Genomic DNA, 22,072 nt, shown 5'->3' with positions numbered 1-22,072 from the left:
CTTGACTTTCTTCGGCCCTTCCCGCTATCTGCCTGCGAAAATGAAAGAATAGCAGTCGCTACCGACTACACGACCCACTACGCGATCACTCAGGCTCTACCAACCAGCTGTGCAACCGACGTCGCAGGCTTCCTCCTCGAAGACATATATATATATATATATATATATATATATATATATATATATATATATATATATATATATATATATAGAGAGAGAGAGAGAGAGAGAGAGAGAGAGAGAGAGAGAGAGACAGACAGAGAAAGAAAGAGTATCGGCGCAAGGAAGACACGATTTTACATAGAAACACCTTGAATACATGCATATGCCTTTTTTTTCGTCGCTTCGATTCAGACAACTTCCTTTGCGGCGCCAGCGGCATTTCCACCGTTCCCGGCAATAGCAACAGCGGCTGGAGACGGCTCCAGCATTTGCTCTTTCTGGGCTGCTTCGACGGAGCCAGCAGAGCCTGGGGACGGCGCCGCCACGGCGTCCTTCTCGGCCCCCGCGTGCTGCCGCCAGCCCAGTGCGAGCGCGGCCTTCTTCAGGGGCTCCTGGTCGGCCCACTCCTTCCCCGGCGGCAACACGGCTCGATCGAAAAGGAACAGCTGGTAGCGCAACAGCGTGCTCGCTTCCTTGGGGCCCCACTCGGGTCGGGGCAGCACGGCCTCGGACCATCTCTGCGATTGCCGCAGCGGCGGTAACATTGCTGCTTACGAAAAGCAGAGATTAAAAAGAAAGTTATGGGGTTTTACGTGCCAAAACCACTTGCTGATTATGAGGCACGCCGTAGTGGAGGACTCCGGAAATTTTGACCACCTGGGGTTCTTTAACGTGCACCTAAATGTAAGTACACGGATGTTTTCGCATTTCGCGCCCATCTAAATGCGGCCGCTGTGGCCGGGATTCGATCCCGCGACCTCGTGCTCAGCAGCCTAACTCCATAGCCACTGAGCAACCACGGCGGGTCAAGTAGAGATTAGAGACCTCTAGCCTGTCTTCAGTCTTCGTACCAGTTACGGGTTGATCTCGTTACGGGAGCCGTGGACCTGCGCAGGGTGGATGGATTGATGCTATGAGCGTTCCCATTGAAACGGGTACCTGGGTTGCTCCACCAAGCCCTTGTTCTTATCTTGCCTAATTTCCTACCTATGAGAATGACAATTATCGTTATGATAATGGTTATTTATTGGCATCCACTTTGCAACAGGGCGGTCACAAAGGGTCACCTAGCCTGCTTTATTTAATCAGGTATGCTGTACATGTTTTTTATCCTAGGATTTTTTCTATACATCGCAATAACCTGTTTTTTTTCTCACAGCTTTTCTAATCTGCCTTGTACCGCTTTCTATGACCGTACATGATCCGGTCGCATTAACTTCTTCCCAGTATTCGCACCGTACTCAAACGTTGCATGTGCAGACCATTAATTTCAGACATCTTCCGTACGACTCCTACGGTAGTTACACAGAATTTACATGGAATATTCATATAGATTCCATAATCCTTACACAAAAAAATTATGCGAAAAATACATGGAAATATTGGAACTACAGGCGCGGCATTTCAGTATATAAAAGATACCCGTAGGCCATCGCGCGAATAATTTCCTAATTCAAGCGAAGCCTTCTGCGCCTTCTTTCCTAAGATTTCGCACACCTTCTCGGTAAGTTATTAACACCGAAATTCGGGCTAGTTGGTGCTGATGCAGTTGCTGTGACATAGTTACTAGCGCGAACGAGACTGAAGAGAAGAAAGGTGGGACAGGACAGAGCGCTAGACTTCAACTGACATGCTTATAGGTATGGGCTTCTTCCAGAGAAAGGTAGGCCAGTCCTGGAGATATTACTCTACTAAACTGGTCTAATCCCAGAAAGGAGGTGGTGAAAAAAGTGGGCCGCTCCTGGACAAAGTAGAAGCCGCGTTCACTAGGATCACACGTTGCAGGTTCCAGCGACCAACAAAATCATAAGTTCCCTTGTGCTTTCCTTGACTTCATTATCTGTCGGCTTCACATGGTTGTGATTAACGAAATTCGGGTACCTCGGTTTCGCCCTCTCCTCGTTCCCGATGGCATTGTCGTTTAGCACGCCCCTCGGATAGTAGGAATTGCGAAATCACCCAAGAAGTAGCATTTTGAAATAGTCACCTCCTTCTTAAAAATTAATTTCGCGGTTTAGCGTGCCATAGCCACGGTGTCATATAAACAACACCGACGTGGGGGACTGCGGATTAATTTTTGCCAGCTGAGGTTCTCTTACGTGCATCTAAATCAAAATAAAGGAGTGTCTTTTCACTTTGCCCCCATCGAAATTCGCTCGGGATCGAACCACTGTCCTCCACTTAGGCGGTACAATGCCATAGCCACTGGACTACCCTGGTGCGTTTAGTTTCTCATTTACAAGGTGGTCAGTTAACTGAAGCAGCGGTTTCTCAAATGTGAAATATTAATGTAACATTTAGAAATAAGCTTAAGGAGATTTGCATTGCGAGACAGACTCCAAGCCATGTATAATTACTTTATTTAGAGATGAGAAAGGATCTGGATTGGACTGGATATTCGAAGGTCTTCTTTCTCAAACACTCGTATTCGAATTTATTCAGAAATTTTGCTTTTCTTTAATTTACGAGAAAGTGGCACGAAGCAACAATGAAAACAATTACTTTGTTTAGCGCAAAACAACGAACTTGTTGTTGAGGCGCTTGTTTCTCTCTTGTGTCCGTTGTTTTGCGCCAAACAAAGTAATCATGGACTCGCACCAACTAGCCCGTCAACATATTGTGCTCAACAATGAAAAACCCAGGCAACTTTCTCAGAAAGAAAGCAAGCATTTGAAGCAGGAAATATGACCTAATCTTGGGTTCCAACACGCAAGATGAGCGCCATTGCCAGGGACGTCGGCAGCAAATAATGCGGCTAGAAGATCGCAGCGCGAAGCGTATTTATTCGGAAACCCGAAGCGCAGAAAAATCGAAGAAGCACGGCCTCCGAGATTTCTCTCCCAAATTCTCCGAGTCAGATCTCGGACGCCACGGAAAAAGCGCATTAGTTTTGCGGAAATTCGTGAGATGGCAGAAGCTTCGCGAAAAGGAAACGTGATCGATCGCCTGAGAGTAGCCTGAAACTCCAAAAAGAAGCTTGTTATTTTCTTCAAATGAATGATTTCGTGGTCTTAAAAGGAAGCCTGTGTCGGTCCGAAGATCAAACCTCGGATCAACACCTTTCAGGGCTGGTTGCTTTGCCAACTGAGCTAACCGGGATTTTTTCAAATGAATTTATCGCAGAGCACCATTTGCCCGTAAGATAGATTGCCAACTGAGCTAACCGGGATTTTTTCAAATGAATTTATCGCAGAGCACCATTTGCCCGTAAGATAGATATACAAGCATGCTACTGTGTCTCCTTCCCTTACACGGCGATACAGAAATGTACAACGGGCCACTTAGTTCTGACTCATTCTGAAGACATGCTGCTGAGGCAACGGTGAAGCTTTAAAAGAAACGGTGAAATGGTTATAAGGATAAGCACCCTATCAATGTAGAATATTACTCCGGAAGAAAATAGATTTTTTTGTGTGTGGATCCTTAAGATGGACGATCATTTGACTGAAATGATTGACAAGCAAATTTAAATTCAATGCTTTGCTTTAACAGGCGTGCCTTTAACATGTTGTGCCTTTCATCTGACATGTTCTTACAAATCAGGATGCTGTTACTTCTAACAGCACAGGTATGCTGCTGTATTAACTGGCAGTATCTTTTTTGTTTTATTGTAAAAGAAATCGTTTCGCGTTTCGTGTGGTAACGTGAAACATCCTCAAGCAGGACTTTCGACAGGCCTTAGGCCCGCATTTGCATTCCTATGCTCGTGCGATGATGGTACTTCATCATGATCATCATACTGATCGTCTTTACGTGCACTGGCCTGGGCTGAGGCCTCTCCCAGCGATCTCTAATCATCCCACCCTTTCACTAGCTCATTACAAGTTGTGTCTGCAAAGTTTCTGATTTCATCACACTGCCTTCCCTTAGCACCCATTCTGTAACTGTATTAGGTCATCGGTTACCTGCTCTACTCATTCAATGGACAGTCGAGCTCCGCTTTTACGCGTTGATGTCCACTATAATATCGGTATGCAGCGCACGAAGTGCTTCGCGCATGCGCAGTCGCTCACCCCCTGGCACTTGACAAGGTGTGCGACGCCACCGCCAGCCATGACCAAGACAGGCGTCACGAAAAGCACCTTGCCAATGACCTCAACCCACTGAGGATAGACGTAGGCACCCAGGGTCAACGGTCTCGTCTCGAAAATGCTGCTGATGCAGACGAACTGGTACAGACGGAAGATAAGTCACATCAAAATGGTTCGGGCATTTGAAAAGTTGAAAAGAATATTTTCCATCCATAAATATCCATCTTCCTCAGCTTCATCATTATCAGGATTACCTATTAGCATTTTAAGTGTTCCTGTCATTACACGAAGAAAAAGGGGGAGAGCGAATCGTAAAGCAAAACGAGAATATTCACATAGACAAAGTGACGGCCAATGCACATTCACTCTAACAATATGATACACTTATAATGCCGATCTTAACGCCGGCTACATTAATAATACGCAAAGCATAATTGCCCATTCAATACGCCTAAATCCTACGAAGGACACATTCCACTTTACTCAAACGCCTGACTTTTCACACGAACGCAAATTAATTCAGGTCCAGTCCGCATAAACTTTTTTTTTTCGAAATTGAAGTTCGGATTTCGCAGTCGGAGCGAGTGTGTTGTGCTGCTACCTTCAGCGCGTGAAGCGGGAGCTGGGACTTCGAAACGCGAACGAACCTCATTTGGCTCGACCTCCCTTGTGCTCGATCGGCTTTTCAGTTTATGGACACCCTCCCCCGCCCCTGGTGTGATACACACACCACGTTTGCCGCGTTATCGTAGCTTAATATCTCAATGATTCGCGCAGATGAGGTTGATTAGAGTTTGCACTGTTTAATGCGTGAGTTCCGAAAGTGCACCGGGGAGATATCTGCCGAGCCCATAAAGACAAGGGTCGTTTTGTAGAGGTAAAGGTGTTGTTATCGCTGCGCAAAGCAGCAAGTTAATTAAGCACGATAACATCGCACGCACGCGCTAGCTTAAATCGAAGTCCTTCCACAAGTCGAAATACGCGGCTGGGTCCTCTATGGAAATATCCTTCCGTAAACTCACCAGTAGCAGGATTGGGCAGAAAAACTTCCAGCAAATTTCTATCGGTAAGCCCATTGGCCAGCCCATCATAAACTCGGCGTCCAGGCTCAGCCTATTTATACCTGAAAAAGAGAGAGCGCAAGAGACAAAATTGCACAAGCCCTAGGTGTGAGCCAATTCTTCTATTTCTACGTTTTAGGGCATCTCGATACTGTACCTTACTGATGCCGGGTATAGTGGGAAAATTTGATATAGTCCATTAACTATGACATTATCTTATTTCATATGGTCTGATTTGTTACCTTCAATTTTCGGCCACGTCAAAGTTATACTAAATAGATTATTTGCAACACATGCTTCAACATTTAAAATTTTAACATTCAAGCACCGATTTTAGCGAGTACGGTTATCGAAGTAGATTGCGTACGTCATACTACTGGGCCATAATAGAAACTTGAACTTGGTCATTACACCAAATTAGGGAGATTTAATTATGTTACAGTACGCGTCCCACAGCAAGCTGAAGAAGTTTCGGCGCATTCGGTGCATAGTAAACTCGATATTTCTTTTTCAGTTAAAGTCTGCAGACGTCTTGCCATACTGGAGCGGGATGCATGACGGTACGTCCTGCGCGGTCAAAATAAATGCGTGGTAGACGCTTAGTTTTGTTTTCTCAAGCGCACTTGAGTGGTGAGCACCTGCCCAGCACTGCGCATGCGCCGTCTGGTGCGCCGTCTGGAACACGACGTTCACGTGTTGTTCCCGACTAGACGACACAGCGGTGGCCTACTACATTGTATTTAAACAGGCAAATAACGTGACTTAACACGTTTGGGCACCTTTATTGCGCCACAAGAACCCAAATTCATATTTTTTTTAATCCATGACGTTACATTGACGCACTGGTAACGAAGTTTCGGCGCGAATTTAAAAAAAAATAATAGTTTGCGATTCAATTTATTTTGTGTGTTTTTTTTTTAAGAAATCAACGGCATACCGCAAAAGTTGCGAACATTGAGTTTTGATAAGATTACTTCCTCAATTTAGGCTTAAGTTGCTAGGTGTTTTTCTTTAGCGCTCCTCGAACACTTGATGCCATAGATTATTAGGGACAGAACGCGCTAATTATGATTTCTTTTTTTTTTCTAGGGTACGCGTAAGTTGCCGTTCATCAATTGAGACTGCATGCCAGTACTCTCTCTCAACAATAATTGTTGGTTCGAAACCTTGCTTTTCGTGTATCGGTTCCCCTGCCAGCTACTCGTATTAAATAAACATTTTTCTCGCACAGCCAAAAGGGCGTCTATAATCAACCAGTTGTTGATAAAAGTTGAACAACTCTAGCCAACCCTGACTCGGTATATAGTTAAGTTGACAAGAGGCTGTCGGCCAGAATTTGGGCAACATGGAGTGAAGCAGAAGCAATGATTCCGTGGTTTGTCTTAAATGTTGAAAGCAAAAAAAAGAGAGAAACAAAAGGAAAGCTTCATGTAAACTAGAAAATAAAAATGCCAAAGATGGATACAATTGAAATGTAAAATTATCTTTTCAATGAAATTGCTTTGCAGGGAAGTTGCACAGAACGTAGTTGAAAGCTGCGACCCAAACGCTATGAGCCACAACGAAAACGTTCTTTGCTTGAGCCGGCCTTCGCTACAAAAGATAAAGCTGTAAAGCACGATCGACCACAGATGTCAAAAGCTTGACTTCGCGCGTTGTACCATTTGCACTACAAATAAAAAAAATTATCGCTTTAATATACGTCTTATCTTGAAACCCGAAATGCTAAATGTCGTAGCACATCAATGACAACTACGCTAGAGAGATTTTCACCAAAGCAATGGTACAAGCAGTTCCTGGCGCATATCCCTCTTGTGCGTTATGTTGCACATGCACTATAATCCTCCTCAAAATTAACTCGAGTGCGATTGAGTGAAATGCCTATCTGGAATAGCAAGTCAGATGAATGTGGAACTACATAAAAGTGGTGTGATGATAATGTTACTGCCTGATTCTGAGAAACTTGGAACTAACTACAGCTCGACATTTAAGCCAGTACAGTACACGCAGCAAAAAAAAATCTTCCGTGAATAGCTTTTCATGTCCGGTGTGACGTCATAAAAGACGAGAAAGAAGTGTCAACATGGTCCCTGTGAATAACATGGCAGCATGTAAATCGTAAGCATGACATCGTTGTGTTTTTGCAAGGAAAAGCACTAGACATCACAACAGACAGGATCCGACAGTTACAGTATCCACGTAACGAAAAACTGTGCACTCATAATCTCACTCTCGTATTTAAATAAAAAGTGAGTTCTTTACGATCGTATCAGATAAGTAATCGACTTGAAAAGCGGTTATGTGCCTAGCCTCTCTCCAGGTTTTAGCAGGATCTGCTGCGTCTTCCAACTATTTGAACGGAGCTACAGTATATTTAGAAGACTTGAAAAAATTTGAGTTGCACTAAGAGAAGGAGCACAGATTTTTGCTGCATTTGAGAAAAAGTTGCAATTTTATTTTGTAGTGAGAGCGCAAGAAAAATGATCACATTAACGTATCTTGTTTGAAACTAGCCATTGTGCACGTGACAGATATATGCATCCACATACCAGTGGGTTCCCGAAGATAGTTTCCTCAGAGGTGTAGTAGTGAGAAGTTAAGAGAACGTACGATATAGGAAACGTACCGTAGCCAACAATCATGTAGACAATCTCGAAGAGTGCGATCCACCGAAGCAAGTTCCCGCCTACTTCGGTGTCGATGGCGTTGAGTATGTAGAACCCTCCCTGCATGTTTCGATATAGTCTGAGCCTATCTCTTTACTAGATTTTGTAAAGACATTTCGGCTATGTCTTGAAACATAGCAGTGCCGCTTTCTTTCCTGGTTACGTATTCTTTCTAGTTACGTATCCATTGTCGAGCGCCTTTATAACGAAGTATTTGGGACCTCCGAAATCATTCGTTATACATGCGACTTCGTTGTAAAAGTTGCGCACTTGACAGCTCGTGATAGAACCGGGACAAAATAATTTGTTCGTTGTACAGGTTACACAGGCGCTCGCTCGTATGTAGTTACTTTTCGCTGCGCGCATCACGAAAACACTGTTTTTTGTGCGTTCAGTATGGTAAAGAAAACAATTATTAAAGAAAATGATCGCAATAGCGTGAATTAGTACTGTACTTTTTTATGTATAGCACATTTTGTTACTGAATCCTGGTTTCGTAGTAATTACGATTTCTTACCTCGACGATATTTGCAACCTGCTGGTACGTGTCTTATATTCCAGGCTTCAGTAGTGGGGGCAAATATACAAAAATTGGGATCCCCACTTACGTTTTCTTTCTGTGTGAGTATGTCCTAATGTCCGCAGTCATGGTCATCCTCTATGTTTAATCGTATCGTTTCGTGAGCGTGCGTGCGTGCGTGCGTGCGTTTGTATGTGTGTGCGTGCGTGCCCGTGTGTGTGTGTGTGTGTGTGTGTGTGTGTGTGTGTGTGTGTGTGTGTGTGTGTGTGTGTGTGTGTGTGTGTGTGTGTGTGCGCGTGTGTGTGTGCGCGTGTGCGTGTGTGTGTGTGTGTGTACGTGTGTGTGTGTGTGTGTGTCAACGCTAGTGTGCGTGCGCGCGCGCCCGTGTGTGTGCGGACTAATGCTGTGTTGTGTGCGTGTCCTTCGTGCTGTAACCCCACCCTGCCCCTCAATCACCTGCATAGTGAGCGGTAAGCCGAGCAGGAAGCCGACGCAGCAAGCGACTGCGGCGAGGGTGGTGCGACGCTGGTGCAAGTTCTCGAACTGGTCCTTCAGTGCAGACAAGAGGCTCTCCACGAACGCCATCTGTGCGCAAAGGCGAGAGACGTTTGCTTTTCGACTTGTCTTCGTTCACGCGATTGACGCCGGTAACGTCCTGCCAGAACAGCATTTGCAGCGTATCGCTACGAAGCGACCATTGAGCGCCACCCAGGATACCGCTAACTAGTCTGAGAACGAGAACAGTGCTTTCGAAAGATGAAGCGCCAACAATGACGCCACACTAAGAAGCAATAAAGACAGCACGAGGCGCCTTGTCCTGTCTTTCTTCCTTCTTAGTGTACCGTCACTGTTGGCGCTTCATCTTTTGAAATCTATGCACCAACCAGCCCCACAACGTGTTTAACTGAGAACAATGAGAACGGCGCGACCACGATGCCAGTGGCGGCGATGTTAGAGCAGGAACGAACTACGCGACAGACACGACGACGACAACTTCAATGACAGCAAGATGACTCACCACGTCGTACACTTGGAATTAAATCCTGGGTGGCGACAGTTTACTTTTTTTATTTTTTATTTTTTTGCTATGCTATTCTTTTCTTGGCGTATACAGGGTGTCCCAGCTAACTTTAGCCAGAATTAAAAAAGATGCCGATGCACTCTAAGGAGACGCGACCAAATGCACGTTGCTGACATTTGTATGGAAGAAGTCGCACTATTTGTTGTATTCTGCTTAATCGCATAATTAGCCAAGATTATTTAACCAACTTCGCAAGCAACAATGTTGGGCAAACAATACTAATTGTAAAGTTGCAGAACGCTTTGCAAAGCGTCTGATTACACAGTTTCTAACTTTCTATTAGGCATTAGGCTTTTTCCGCTTACTGCAAACGCCGGAGATATTAAGAAAAAAAAAATAGAAATACCACGTGACATGTCCGCTTGCGCGCCGCGATTTCAGTGCTCCCAAACACTCAGCGTACAAAGGAACAAAGCATCTTGCCTTGTGTGCTGCCGCTGCGCCTGCTTATCGCTATCATTAATCCCCGCGAGGGAAGCGCATCGGTGGCGTAAATCACACAGCCAAAGCCTGTGTCACTGCCCTGTCGCCTTTTAAGCGGCAGCACACCCTGCTAGGTGCTATGTTCGTTTGTACGAGAAACGATGGGAGCGCTGCAATCACGACGCGCAAGTGGGCATGTCACGTGCTACTTTCTTTCGGATTTAGCGGGATTCTGCAGTAAGCGGGAAAACACTAATACCTAATAGATAGACAGCTAGAAACTGTTTTCTTTTTTTTGCTTTTTGCAAGGCTCTCTACAACTTTCTAATTGGATCTATTTGACTGACTGCGTTGCTTCAGAAGTAGCTAAATAATATTGACTAATTATGCACTCAAGCAGAATACAAAAAATAGTGCGGCGTACTCTATACAATACTCAGCGGCGTGCATTTCGTGGCGTTGCCTTAAAGTGCATCTGCATATCTTTTAACTCTAGCTAAAGTTAGCTGGGACACCTTAATAATAATAATAATATTTGGGGTTTTACGTGCCAAAACCACTTTCTGATTATGAGGCACGCCGTAGTGGAGGACTCCGGAAATTTTGACCACCTGGGGTTCTTTAACGTGCACCTAAATCTAAGCACACGGGTGTTTTCGCATTTCGCCCCCATCGAAATGCGGCCGCCGTGGCCGGGATTCGATCCCGCGACCTCGTGCTCAGCAGCCCAACACCATAGCCACTGAGCAACCACGGCGGGTAGCTGGGACACCTTGTAGTAGGGTAATAAATATGGTGTGGTGACACTTTCAGAGACGCCAAGAAGTGCTGATGAAGTACACTAGACAGCAGAGCTTCTTTGTCCAGTATTTCAGGAACAACCTTCATCCGGACAAATCGTGAGGAGCAAACCCATGCCAGAGACACGTCTGTAGGGGTGGCGTCTCCTCCTTTCTGATCAATAAAATATTTAATTTCTCTCTTTCTCCCTCTCTCTCTCTCTCTCACTTTTTTTTTGATGGCTGTATCACTATATGTGGGTGCTGAATCCTGAGAAGCATGTTTGTTTTGACCCTCCGCTGTGGGAAATATAAACTCCAAACAACAGAGAGAGTTGGACGCAATGTTTATGATACGTACACTACAGTAGATATATTTTTCATGGCAAATTAATGTTTAAATGCTACTGTGTTCACTTGGCTACACTGAACCCCCCTCACCACCGGCGTTTCCAGCATGTGCGATATTCATGCCCAGGTGTACAGTTTTTCGAGTTCTCTGTGCTGCACATTGTTCTCCGAGCGTCTCGAGCACGGCCTGTGAAGGCAAGTTTCTTCGTTTTCCAGCTTTCGCATTCAAGGGTAGTGGGCCCTGCTAGACGAGGAAGGACAGTCACACGGCTACAAATTGTAGCGAAAGAATACCGAGATTAAGTCCGCAATGACAAGAAATGGTTTCAGAGATAAGATGACCAATTTTCTACTTTGTTAGAGCTTTCTTAGCCTCCCTTATTTATGGATTCTACACTCGACAGTCTACAAATGATCGCTACTCCATATCCCAGTTCGTTATGTTGCAGGGGATTTGTACCTAGTACAGAGATTTAGGGCGCGATGTCACGCAGGAGTCACGAAAGGCAATGAGGTTAGCTGTGATAAAGCGTGCTTGGCTACCCTGCACTAGGGATACAGGAATGGGAAAGGTTAGGGGAAGGAAAGTCAAGAGCTGGAGCACTCTGGAATCGCCGACCTACTGGAATAATGGGCGTGGAGTGAGAAAGGTATTCAGCCCACCTGGTTTAGCTGGTGCAAGGTCTAACACTCGTCTTCTAGCCCTCACTGCAAACCCAGCACGTCCGAAGTGGGCCGCATTACGGCTTGCAAGAGAAGCTCGCCGAATTAAGAAAATTTAGGCAACGTAGCAAGACTAGGTGTGACTCGATGCACAGAAGTGTAGAGAGAGAGCTCATCGGCATAGCGGGCAATGCCTGGTGTATCACTTAGGCCTCTGGCTACCGCGATGTTCTATCAGAATAGCCCACAAAATGATTGGGAACCTGTTCGGGGTTTCAGTTCAGGGCAAAAGGGGGAAGAGTGTAATGCTCACTTGTGATCCCAGAGTGAGGAGGAAGAGCATGGCGAAGAAAGTAGCCGCCCAAAGTTTGGCCTGGGAAACGGTCGAAATGGCCTGCGGGTAGGCCACGAATACCAACCCGAGTCCTGTGGTGTACAAGCCATCAGCATGAATGTCGCCTGCGAACGGCAGAAGCGTTGGCACCAGTGTAAGTGGGTTAGTCTTCTTTAAAACAAACGTTTATTAGTTCACTAGGACGGCGATAACTGCGAGCGATTACCGCGGAATTGCTTGTATATAGCGCTAGCCCTGAAATGGTGTGGTAACGGTTTCGTGAGCTGCACTACACTGGTTGCTACAAAACAGCACGAATGAAAGCTGGAACAAGACACAAAACCAAGTGCGTATTCCATTTGGCCTTTTGTTCCGTTTTGCATCGATGTTTTTTTTTTGTCTCCCTCTATTCTGCGTAGGGCATCTCACTGACACGTGAAACAACAAATAGCTCCGCTTCAGGACTTGGCTATGTCCTGGGTTTTCATTGTCTGGGGTCCTTACAAAGCGAAAAATACGGAAGTGCATTAAAAAGCAAATCGTGTCAGCTTTGCACGTGTATGCATACAGGGTGTTCCAATTTTGATTAGCCAAGTTGTTAAAATAACTGCTCGAATATATGTTTTCGAGCATTGGGTTCCGTAATCATTCCCCTTCCGCCACAAGAATAAATATTGTGCGTTTATTATAAAGATAATTGGAAAATTATAGTGAACAAACTTGTGTATATATTTTTTAATTCAGAGCGCGGCTACGGCTTAGAAAGCTGTTAGTGCTTCCTAAAGCAACCCATTCGTTCGTTCTTATCGTGCTCTGTCCTGTGTAATTATTTCTTCCTTGCTTTACTCGTAGCGCGCGAAATATAAAATGTTCAGCTTAATTCTGCTCCCTCGTTTCACGGGTGTGGGCGTCCCAAAAGCGATTGGAAAGAACCAACTTCGTTCATCGCCTGACTCGATCGGCAACCACGTGGTCATTCCGATAGGGTGTGATCACTCCGCGGAACAAACAGCTCACAATAATAGGTGCCAACACCAAGAGCTTGTCACTTTCAAGACGCGCTTACCGGTTAAATCAGTGAGGGTTGTCTCTTTCTTCAAATTACTTTGGCACCACTGGCTTTGCGTCACGCTGGTGAAAGAACAGGCGGGGCTTGTTGTAAATCGTGTGCTAAATAATAATTACGCAGGGGATAACGCGATGAAAATGACTGAATGGGTTGATTTGGGACGCAATAAGGATATTTCTGTGGAATACCATAGCCCTAAATTGGAAAATTAGGAACCTACTTATTACGATTCTCTGATTGGTTGGATTACCGCACGAACATTAACACCGTAGCCGACGAAGACATACGACGGAGGGCAGTACATCTCTTAATCAAATATTGTACCAGTCTTTTTTAGTAGCTTGGCTAACGTTAGAGTGCGTCTTCATATCCTTGCTTCTATTGAGCATTGATCCGCCCTTCCTGAGCTATTCATCTTGATATCAATGAGGTTCGCGAGAGTAAGAAATAAGGAAGGGGGAGCGAGGGCGGACGGAAACGTAACAATAAAGCTAAGGATATTTTTCTACAGTGATTTTCTTTGAGTACGCTGTGTCGTCGTAGTCATATTTGTCCACTGATGAGCGAAGAACGCAGGTTAGCGCTGGCTCACCTATTCTCAGGACGTCCATCATGGAGACCCGTAGTCTGAACGCCATGCTGCCTAACACCATGAACACCACGAGACCACCCACGAGGCTGATGACGACGTCTATTACCGCGATTATGTAAACGTCTCTGCACACATATGTACAAAAATGGAGCTGGTTCCTGGGGAATTGGCAATGCCCAATAACTATCCAAGTAGGGATTGTTTTACCGCAATTAGCATTCGCTGGCAGCTCAACTAGTTTGCTTGCCGTACGTATGTCTGCCTGTATATGACCTAATTCACGCAACCCGGGTTGACTGGATATGTGCCACACCACTTAAGTTAACCTGTTTCACAGGAAGCATCCGATAACAACTTGGTTGAGAAGCTGGCTCCCTGGTCAAAAAGCCTTACCGGACCGCAGGGGGATACTTGGCACGCACCGCGACCAAGCGATATCGCACGGCTACAGGAAAACAATCTAGGCAATGACACCACTGGTTCCGCCGTAAAAGAGCGTTTCTGCAAATCACACGGCCCACACTCAGGCGACACCGCGGGTCTTACGGCAAGAAATGGCAGGACACGCAGGAAGCGCCACCTCGTATCCACTGAGCAAACTGAAACTGGTTGGCGAAAACGGTCTATAGATTAGCATTACGATTCCCCTGTATTCGCAGGCTTATCAAGTACGATCACCTGCCTTGCTTTATCCATTTCGTATATTCGTCGATGCGTCACGATCATATCAGAAAAATTTGGGCGCTTTGCAGCACAGAGGCACCTTGCAGTTATCTCCAACTAACTTTGTCTTCCGCAAGTTTCTCGGTTCTATGTCGCTTGGAAATTTATTTCATTTCATGGCGCAATCTGGTTCTCCTTCGTCGTCTACTGCAGTGCCCTTCTCTCAGCACCAATTCACCAACTCTCACACACAACACGTTTTTATTCTTTAAGAAAAAAAGTCCGTATAAATATACTCTTCAAGTTATAAGTTTGACGGAATATTTCATATTATTTTTCAAGTGTTAAGTCTAAAAACTTGACCAGCAAAAGTAACATTGCTGGTGTTGCTCACATGTTAGCGTTGTTCGAGAATTCGTTGTAGCTTCCCATCGTGATTACCATGCCTTGAGCCACTCCCAAAGAAATCAAGACTTGCTCGGCGGCTTTCTGCCACACCTGCAGGTGTAAATAAGAGCACAAAAGCTTTCAAGGAGTGTTTAAGACTTAGGGCTTACAAAACCGTATCAAGCTGTGTACAGTAACTTACTGAGGCGAATGAAGCTGAAATGTGCTCTTCCATTGGCACAGTTATAAGCACATTAAAACAGGCTTATTCTTGCACTAGATGACTTGACACGTACAGCTCGTAACGTTAGCGACAATTACAGACACAGTCAAATTGTTGAAGGATTTTGAAGGTTAAAAGAATGTAAAATGTTGAAAGCGTTTCAAAACTAAGTGGTTCACATAGTCAACTTCATTTTGCCAAGTACAAATCCTGGTGCATCATAACAAATGAAGGGTTCAGGACGCAATAGTTGGCTCAAACAACTTAGAATCCGGGCGTCACGTGCTGTTGCGAATTTGAAGCATTTTCTACTGGTGCTCCGACAATAGGCTTCACGGAAGATTGTTTTTAGTTATGATTATTGTATCTTTGGTATTATTTCTGTACTACCGATTACTTTTAATAAGATAGTTGTTGATGTGTTTGGTTCATGGTTTCCTATATCAAGGTAGAAACCTTCTGATGGTAACAAGAATGCCCGCTCCTTGTTATAAGCACTTTAACCATGCATAATTGTGTGAATAACCAAGCAAGCTTAAGTGGCACAGGCTATGTTTTTGCACATACTTGGAATTGTTGTTGTAATGTATATATTTCAATACACGAAGAGCGAAAGCACTCTTTCCCGAAAGCTGGACATTTTAAAAATATTTTGTAGGTTGCACGGCATATCCCCCGAAGTCACCAATTACTACAAAGCTTCATTCACGCTTTCATATCTATAGTTTTCTGTAAATTTGGCGTATACATCACACAAAATCAAAACTTAGCACGTTTCATCAATAAATGTTCTGGCCATTCGTCGCATTGTAAGAAGTGATTATGGACGTTGCGCTGTTTCTGGAAAAAGTACACGAACGTTATGGTACAGATGACCCAGCGAGTGATAAGGCTCCGACTTTCCCTCACGTACGTTATCGTAGCTTTCTCTGCGTACGCGAGGCACTTAGACACTGATTTTGTTAACAGAGGTTGATAGCTCCATTACCCCTATCCTCTTACTTTTTTCTTCTTGTGTCATCGTCGCTCTACAAAAAGAAACACGTTACTTTTCCATACGTAGGCAACGTGACGTGACTATATATTCGCTGACAAAATCGGTTGATATCTGCAGACGTATAGAAACTAATTCTGTCCTCTTTTAATCGCCTGCTTTGCGTGGTCGGTGTCCATGTATTTCGTTTTACAGAACTGTGCAATGATCTGTTGTTGTGTAATGGTCGCCAGGAGAACACAGAAGAGAATGGGACGGACAAGCGTGCCTCTTGCAACTGAAAACTTATTAAAACTACACAAACAAATTGTTCAGAATAGTCCTCATGGATGCGCCAAAGCAAATGTAATTTGCCTTCCGCAAGGTTTCATCTGCTCGCGTACAAAGCAACGGTCGAGCAACGCAGCCATCCGAGTTCTCGAAGGTGCGGTACTCCGTAGCCTTCTGTTGTATGTTCTCTTTGGCGCTCACTACACCACGACGAATCTGCAAAAACTAGGCCCAGTGTCAACTCTCATGCCACGGTCCTGCACAAGCAGACGAGCATTAGTCAAAGCATAGATATTTTTCATATCAAAATAAGAAGATTAAGATGTAGAAAGAGCGTGAACTGCAACAGTGCCCCTCTTTTAACCTTGTACTCGAGAAGCCTTCGCCATTTGGGGAGCAGGTAGTAGGCGGTACCAAAGCTGACTCCGCTGAGAGTCGCGCCCCGAATCAGCAGGGCCACCATCATGACGAAAGGCACAAGAACAGTCACGAAGGCCACCTGCGGCGAGAAACAAAGAATCCACCAAGCTCTGCTTTCAAATATCCTTCAAGTAAAATAGAACACGCTTAATTAAAAGCACCCCATTCGTGGGTTAGTTAACCATTTCTGGTTCGAATGTTTTTCTCATAAAAGCTAGAATTTTACGTTACACGCTTCTGGATGGCAAAAAGGCAAATTAATATGAAGAACGTATTTCCACTAAAGTTGTTTCTTTTTTTAAGCAAGCGAAAAGTTCTCTTGTGAACTGCCGGCCCCTTAACGTTTCGCACGTAGCATTGACTTTCACAGGCTCCACAATCATAAATGACTGAAATATGGCCGCAGATTATTTGAACACCATTATTCAGTGCCACACAATGCAGGCGAGACGCATTATAGTCAGTAGGCTCCGTAGATACGACACAGACACCCTAATCTCAGCGTGATGCGACGCATAAACGCTTGCGAAAGATCAGGGAGAGTCATATTTATGTGGGACATCACGAAAGCAAAACACATCGATATATACACCGACTCTCAGTATGCCCTGCATGCCTGCAAGTCGCGCCACACAGCATCATCGGAAGTACTCCTCGTCAAGCAGGCCTTCAGGCGTGCGGAGGCCCACGGGGTTACTGCAACACTTCATTGGATCCCTGGTCCCCAGGGCATCGAGGGAAATGAGAGAGCCCATGAGGCGGCGCGCGCCCTTCTTTCCAACCGCGTCGTCTCCCTGGATCCTTCAGAAACCCTCACAACCAGCACAAGCAACACGACAAATGGAGCCCCGTATGACCCAGACAGAGCTCTGAGAGCAGCAGCCAACCGACGCAAGAGGGAACTCCGTGCGACTGTGCCCTCAGACCCAGACCCACTTCCAGCGGGTCTTCCCAGGTCGGGGCAGGTGCTGCTGCATAGGCTCCGTTCCGGCTTCGTCCTCACACCGGATGTGCTGGAGCGATGGCGGCAGTACCGGCCACGCCGGGAGAGACGCCCTCCATCTCCGTCTCCAAACTCCCAGGAACCCGGCCCTCCCACAGCCTCCGCGAACCAAGAAGCGCTCCAGACGCCACACAGGTGCCCTGACTGCGACATAGCCACGCGGCCATCCGCAGCCCATCTGTTTTGGGAGTGCCAGCGACAGGCTCAGCAGCGGGACCACCACCTGAGGGCGGTGCGAGTGTCGTCCTACGAGGAGTGGATTAGACCGGCAACTAGCTCGATGGATTCCGACAGGCTCATTCTGGACTCGCTCTTGGCTTTCGCCAAGGACGCGCAGCTTCTAGGACGGCTCTGGATACGCCTCCCCCCTCCTCTTCCTGTTCCCCATTATAGGCCTTCGCGCCACCCCTTAATAAATACATTTTGTCATCATCATCATGTGGGACATAAAGCCGTAGAGTTATGTAAATATCATGCTGATACTGAGAATGGTCTTTCAATGCGATTAGCGTACTGCGCCTACGTCACAGCATTTGGCCTGCTGTTGTTTCACGCTGAGTATCCCCTCGAACGTCGACTTCACGCGCGCAAAAAAATAAAGGAGAACACTACATGTCAAACGGTTAGCTTATAGACCTGTTAGGGCCCGGTTTGCCGTCCGATACTTTGCCCGTTAGACGATGGGCGCGTGCCGAGAAATCCCACATAACGCGCTTACCAGCTTCAAACGCTCCAGCCAGCACTCTGTGTAGCTTTCCATGTGGGTCACGTCACGTGGCAACAATTTCCCAATACAAGTAACAATGCGCGCACTTCTATCTCACAATGAAATAAAAAAAACATTTTTATGCCAGAAAAACAAGACTATGAAACCACGCTGTGGTTCATTCGCCTTTAGATACGCTGGACCCAAATTTAGGATTGCGCACAAAGGACAAAAAGCAGGCTGCGGTTGGAAAGACGCGTTTAGTGAAGTTTAGGGAAGATTGGAGGCAGCCTAACGTATCGACGGAGCGCTTGACTGATTTCCACGCACTTTGCTGCGTGCACAGACAGTGTTCCCTCTATCCCGCTTTACTCTTTCTGTCCCCCCTTTCCCTTCCCCCGGTGCAGGGTAGCAAACCGGACGCTCGTCTGGTTGACCTCCCTGCCTTTCCTCTTTGCTCTCTCTCTCTCTCTCTCTATGGTGTCTGCGAACCAGTAGCAGTATAAATCTCTGAATAACCACTACACTACGAGCGTGCCATCAAGCAACACGTTGTGTCGCTGCGTTACTTGAATGTTAATCGCTTTAATGTCGACTGTGGTCGTGACATGGGTTCTGCCGGAATAAGCTCGTTTTTGCCAATATCATATATTTATAGAAAACATTATGATTCCTACGGGAATCGTTGAATTAGAAAGGGTTCAGGACAATGCCGCATTAATCAGCGATTGCCTCCTGGATTTCTTTGGCGACAACACTCACCCAATCTGGCAAATAAGAACATAAGGAAATTCGCAAGGTGGAAGAGGTTTGATTAAACAAAATAGCTGTACAGTTATCCACCCTGAGAGCGTCAAAAAGCTACAAAGGAACATTGTAGGATTCTTCAGTAAGAAATAATAACAAATATAGGTGCAGAGCTAACAAAGGAGCAAAGAGACGGTGCGGTGAGAACGACTGATAAAACAGCTCGAATAGTGGTAACATTTAATAAGTGAATAAGCTGTCCGGAAACACAGAAAGTATACAATGTTCCAGCTTCGCACTGCCCCTCTCGTGTATTGGTGCTTATTTTCCATTCAATGAGAGCTTTCAGTGTTTTTCTTGCAAACAATCAGTTACTTGCGGTTATTCTAGCGCTTTATGTAGCTGTAGTTGGGACTCCGTAGTTATCTTCTTTATTAAATGTGTCTGTGGGAGAGTTGAGAATTAGGGGTGATGCCCAACATACCTTCTCTCTAAGGATAAATACACATGAGAAAATGGGCCACTCAAACACATTTTTTGTTGGGCTGAACCATAGGGATCCAGAAGTCAACACAGTCCAACCCCTGCGAAGTGTGCCAAGGCCTTGCGCTCCTGTCTTCCTGAAGTAAACCTGAAGACGCGTTAGAACGCTGTCTCTGGCCACAAAATTCCTTTGCGCCAGTGTGTCAACTAGACGACTGATACGTCAAAGACAGCGAAGTGGCAGAATGAAATATTTCTCAACATCCTAGGGATGTGTACTAGTGGTCTGTTGCTGGCCGCATTGCTGCTCCGCTCGTACGCCGTCATGGCTGGCTGTTCTTAACCCCGTATTCTCAAAAGCACACTCAAACTCGAAGCTCTTCTTCTCCTCCAACAAGTTGAGTACAGCGCCGGCACTCGATTGAAGAAGACACTAGGCTACTCCAGAATGGCAGCGGAGTGTCAATAAAGCGCAGTGACCGCTACTGCCGAGAGGTGATGCTGTCATCAACTTTTACATGTGGACGTGGCGTGCCTACTGGAGGAACACTGTAGAATTCGGAAGTTAGTTGCTGCTGCCACGCCGTGAGTTTTCACTACGTAGTTTGCGCCAGGGCCGTCACAAAGAACAGGCACGGGCGACTGCGCTCGAACGCAGCATCAAAGCTGAGAGTCAGCACTAAGCCGACAGCTTTCGCCACCGCAGCTGCAGAAGCTCGGAGTAGACCTCAAGGTGAAGCCGGTGAAGCGCAACGTGTGGCACTGAAATTACTGATTAGTTTAAAGAGAAGCGCAAATAAGATGTTTATTTTAAAGGAGCATACGCAAGAACTTGGTGCTTTGTAATCATTGAGAAGTACGTTTCAAAGCGAAATTTGAGGATTCGGGGCCGTTGTCTATCACACGAAAACGGCTGTGGTAGTCCGCTTAAAAGTTTCGCTTTCAGAATATTCTCGGACTAGAAAAAAAGGCACTGCACTCTCGTTAGCTGATAATATGCGGGAATTTTACTCAGAATAATGTGCAGGGATCTAAGCCAGACCAATTCTAAATTCCCGCATAAAGCGACGCAGTTAACTGCGCTTGACTAATCAGTGAAATTGTAGTCGATGGCATGGTGAGAAAGTTAGTGAAATCGAACCAACAAGATTACGTTCGCCTTTTCCCATGCCTCAGTGCAACACCTGAAAGCGCAAATCGCTAAGACACCGTGGAGTTGAGCGTACTTTTCTATCTCCTTATTCTTGGCGCGCATCACTGTCTGTAGTTGAGTCTGCAGTGGCGGTAGACTTCATGACTACTTCAATAAAATAAAAAAAGTAAGGTTTCAGACTAGGCAAATTTTCTGCTGTACGCCAGGTGCTCGCTAGCTGCACTCCAGGAGCATGTGCTTAGAGCCATTCTCGATCCATCTTGTGCTGTGTTCGTAAGTCACTATAGTCTGTGAAAAACTCGGCCATTTCCACGGAGTTCCACCGTCCAGACTGCGTAATCGTCTCGGTAAAAAAAAATGGCAGCGAATACTGCTGCAGAAGTGAATTGTCATGCTTGGCTAAGTGCTTAAAATCAGTTTCCAAGGCCCTGTGTTAATTTCCCGCACTTGCCATCAGATTCGCGAACGGTGGCGTTCCAAAGCTTGCTCTCTTTTTTTTTCCGTTGGCATAGAAGCTCCAGGGCGTTTGTGTACGAGATTTGCTGCCCTCGGATTCGCTCGTTTAAGAATGGCTACGGCTTGACAAGAGCTGAGTGGTCGCACCTTTCCGGAAGACCGGATTCCTCTCGAGACGGCAAGGAAGACAATGATCCAGGCCACAAGGAGCGCAAGGAATATGTCGGCCTGGACACTACCCGGTTCATCGATTCCTGACGTAAGGCCCAGGAATCGCTTGCTGCGGTACATGCAAAGAAATTACGAACACATGCAGAAAAAAACGGGCTGTTTCGCCTAAAAGGCGAAGGTGAAGCACTGAACGCGATAGGAATGTTTAGCGCTGCAATGGAGCTTCCTGCAGGCTGTTCAAAAGCAACACCCAGGGACAACATGGGCCCCACGAACACCAAGCGAGTGAATCGATGCCCCGCAACAGCGCCTTAGCAGATACCAGGCGTATCACAAATCTGCGTTGATTGGGAACCTCGGAAGTGCCGTTGGCAGCATCGCACTTCGTCGGTGCAAGAGACGAGACCCGCAGCAGTAGGACAGTGACCGTCCACTTGGCCTCGTCGCGTTTGCAAGCAAAACGCACCACGCGTCTCTGGAGAGCTAACAATATAAACGTGGGCTAGGCACGCGCGTCGATATCGTAATCCTGTAATCTATGCGAAGCGAAGCATTCGTGGACCGGTTAATTCAAATGCTAGAAGTTTGCCCCTTTTCATTCCTGCGTTTTTCTTCTTGGGGTGGGGGGGGGGGGGGCGTTAGGGAACGTGGCGCTTCCGCACGT

General features: G+C 46.0%; 1 protein-coding gene across 1 annotated transcript in view; it reads right to left on the bottom strand.

The window, feature by feature from the left end:
• Nucleotides 1-350: 350 nt before the first annotated feature.
• LOC142558495 (sodium- and chloride-dependent glycine transporter 2-like) overlaps nucleotides 351-22,072 on the bottom strand; it is a 36,749-nt gene continuing 15,027 nt past the window's right edge. The window contains exons 5-14 of the mRNA XM_075670623.1: nucleotides 21,385-21,517; nucleotides 16,634-16,768; nucleotides 14,790-14,893; nucleotides 13,733-13,857; nucleotides 12,051-12,196; nucleotides 8,897-9,025; nucleotides 7,881-7,980; nucleotides 5,216-5,316; nucleotides 4,176-4,331; nucleotides 351-680 (exon numbers count right to left, since the gene is read on the bottom strand). Coding sequence (XP_075526738.1) covers nucleotides 351-680; nucleotides 4,176-4,331; nucleotides 5,216-5,316; nucleotides 7,881-7,980; nucleotides 8,897-9,025; nucleotides 12,051-12,196; nucleotides 13,733-13,857; nucleotides 14,790-14,893; nucleotides 16,634-16,768; nucleotides 21,385-21,517 — 1,459 coding nt within the window. The remainder of the gene's footprint in view (nucleotides 681-4,175; nucleotides 4,332-5,215; nucleotides 5,317-7,880; nucleotides 7,981-8,896; nucleotides 9,026-12,050; nucleotides 12,197-13,732; nucleotides 13,858-14,789; nucleotides 14,894-16,633; nucleotides 16,769-21,384; nucleotides 21,518-22,072) is intronic.

Source organism: Dermacentor variabilis, chromosome 9 (assembly GCF_050947875.1).
Source record: "Dermacentor variabilis isolate Ectoservices chromosome 9, ASM5094787v1, whole genome shotgun sequence".
Lineage (NCBI taxonomy): Eukaryota > Metazoa > Arthropoda > Arachnida > Ixodida > Ixodidae > Dermacentor > Dermacentor variabilis.
The sequence above is the reverse complement of the archived record's forward strand: the minus strand, read 5'-3'. Positions and strand labels throughout refer to the sequence as shown.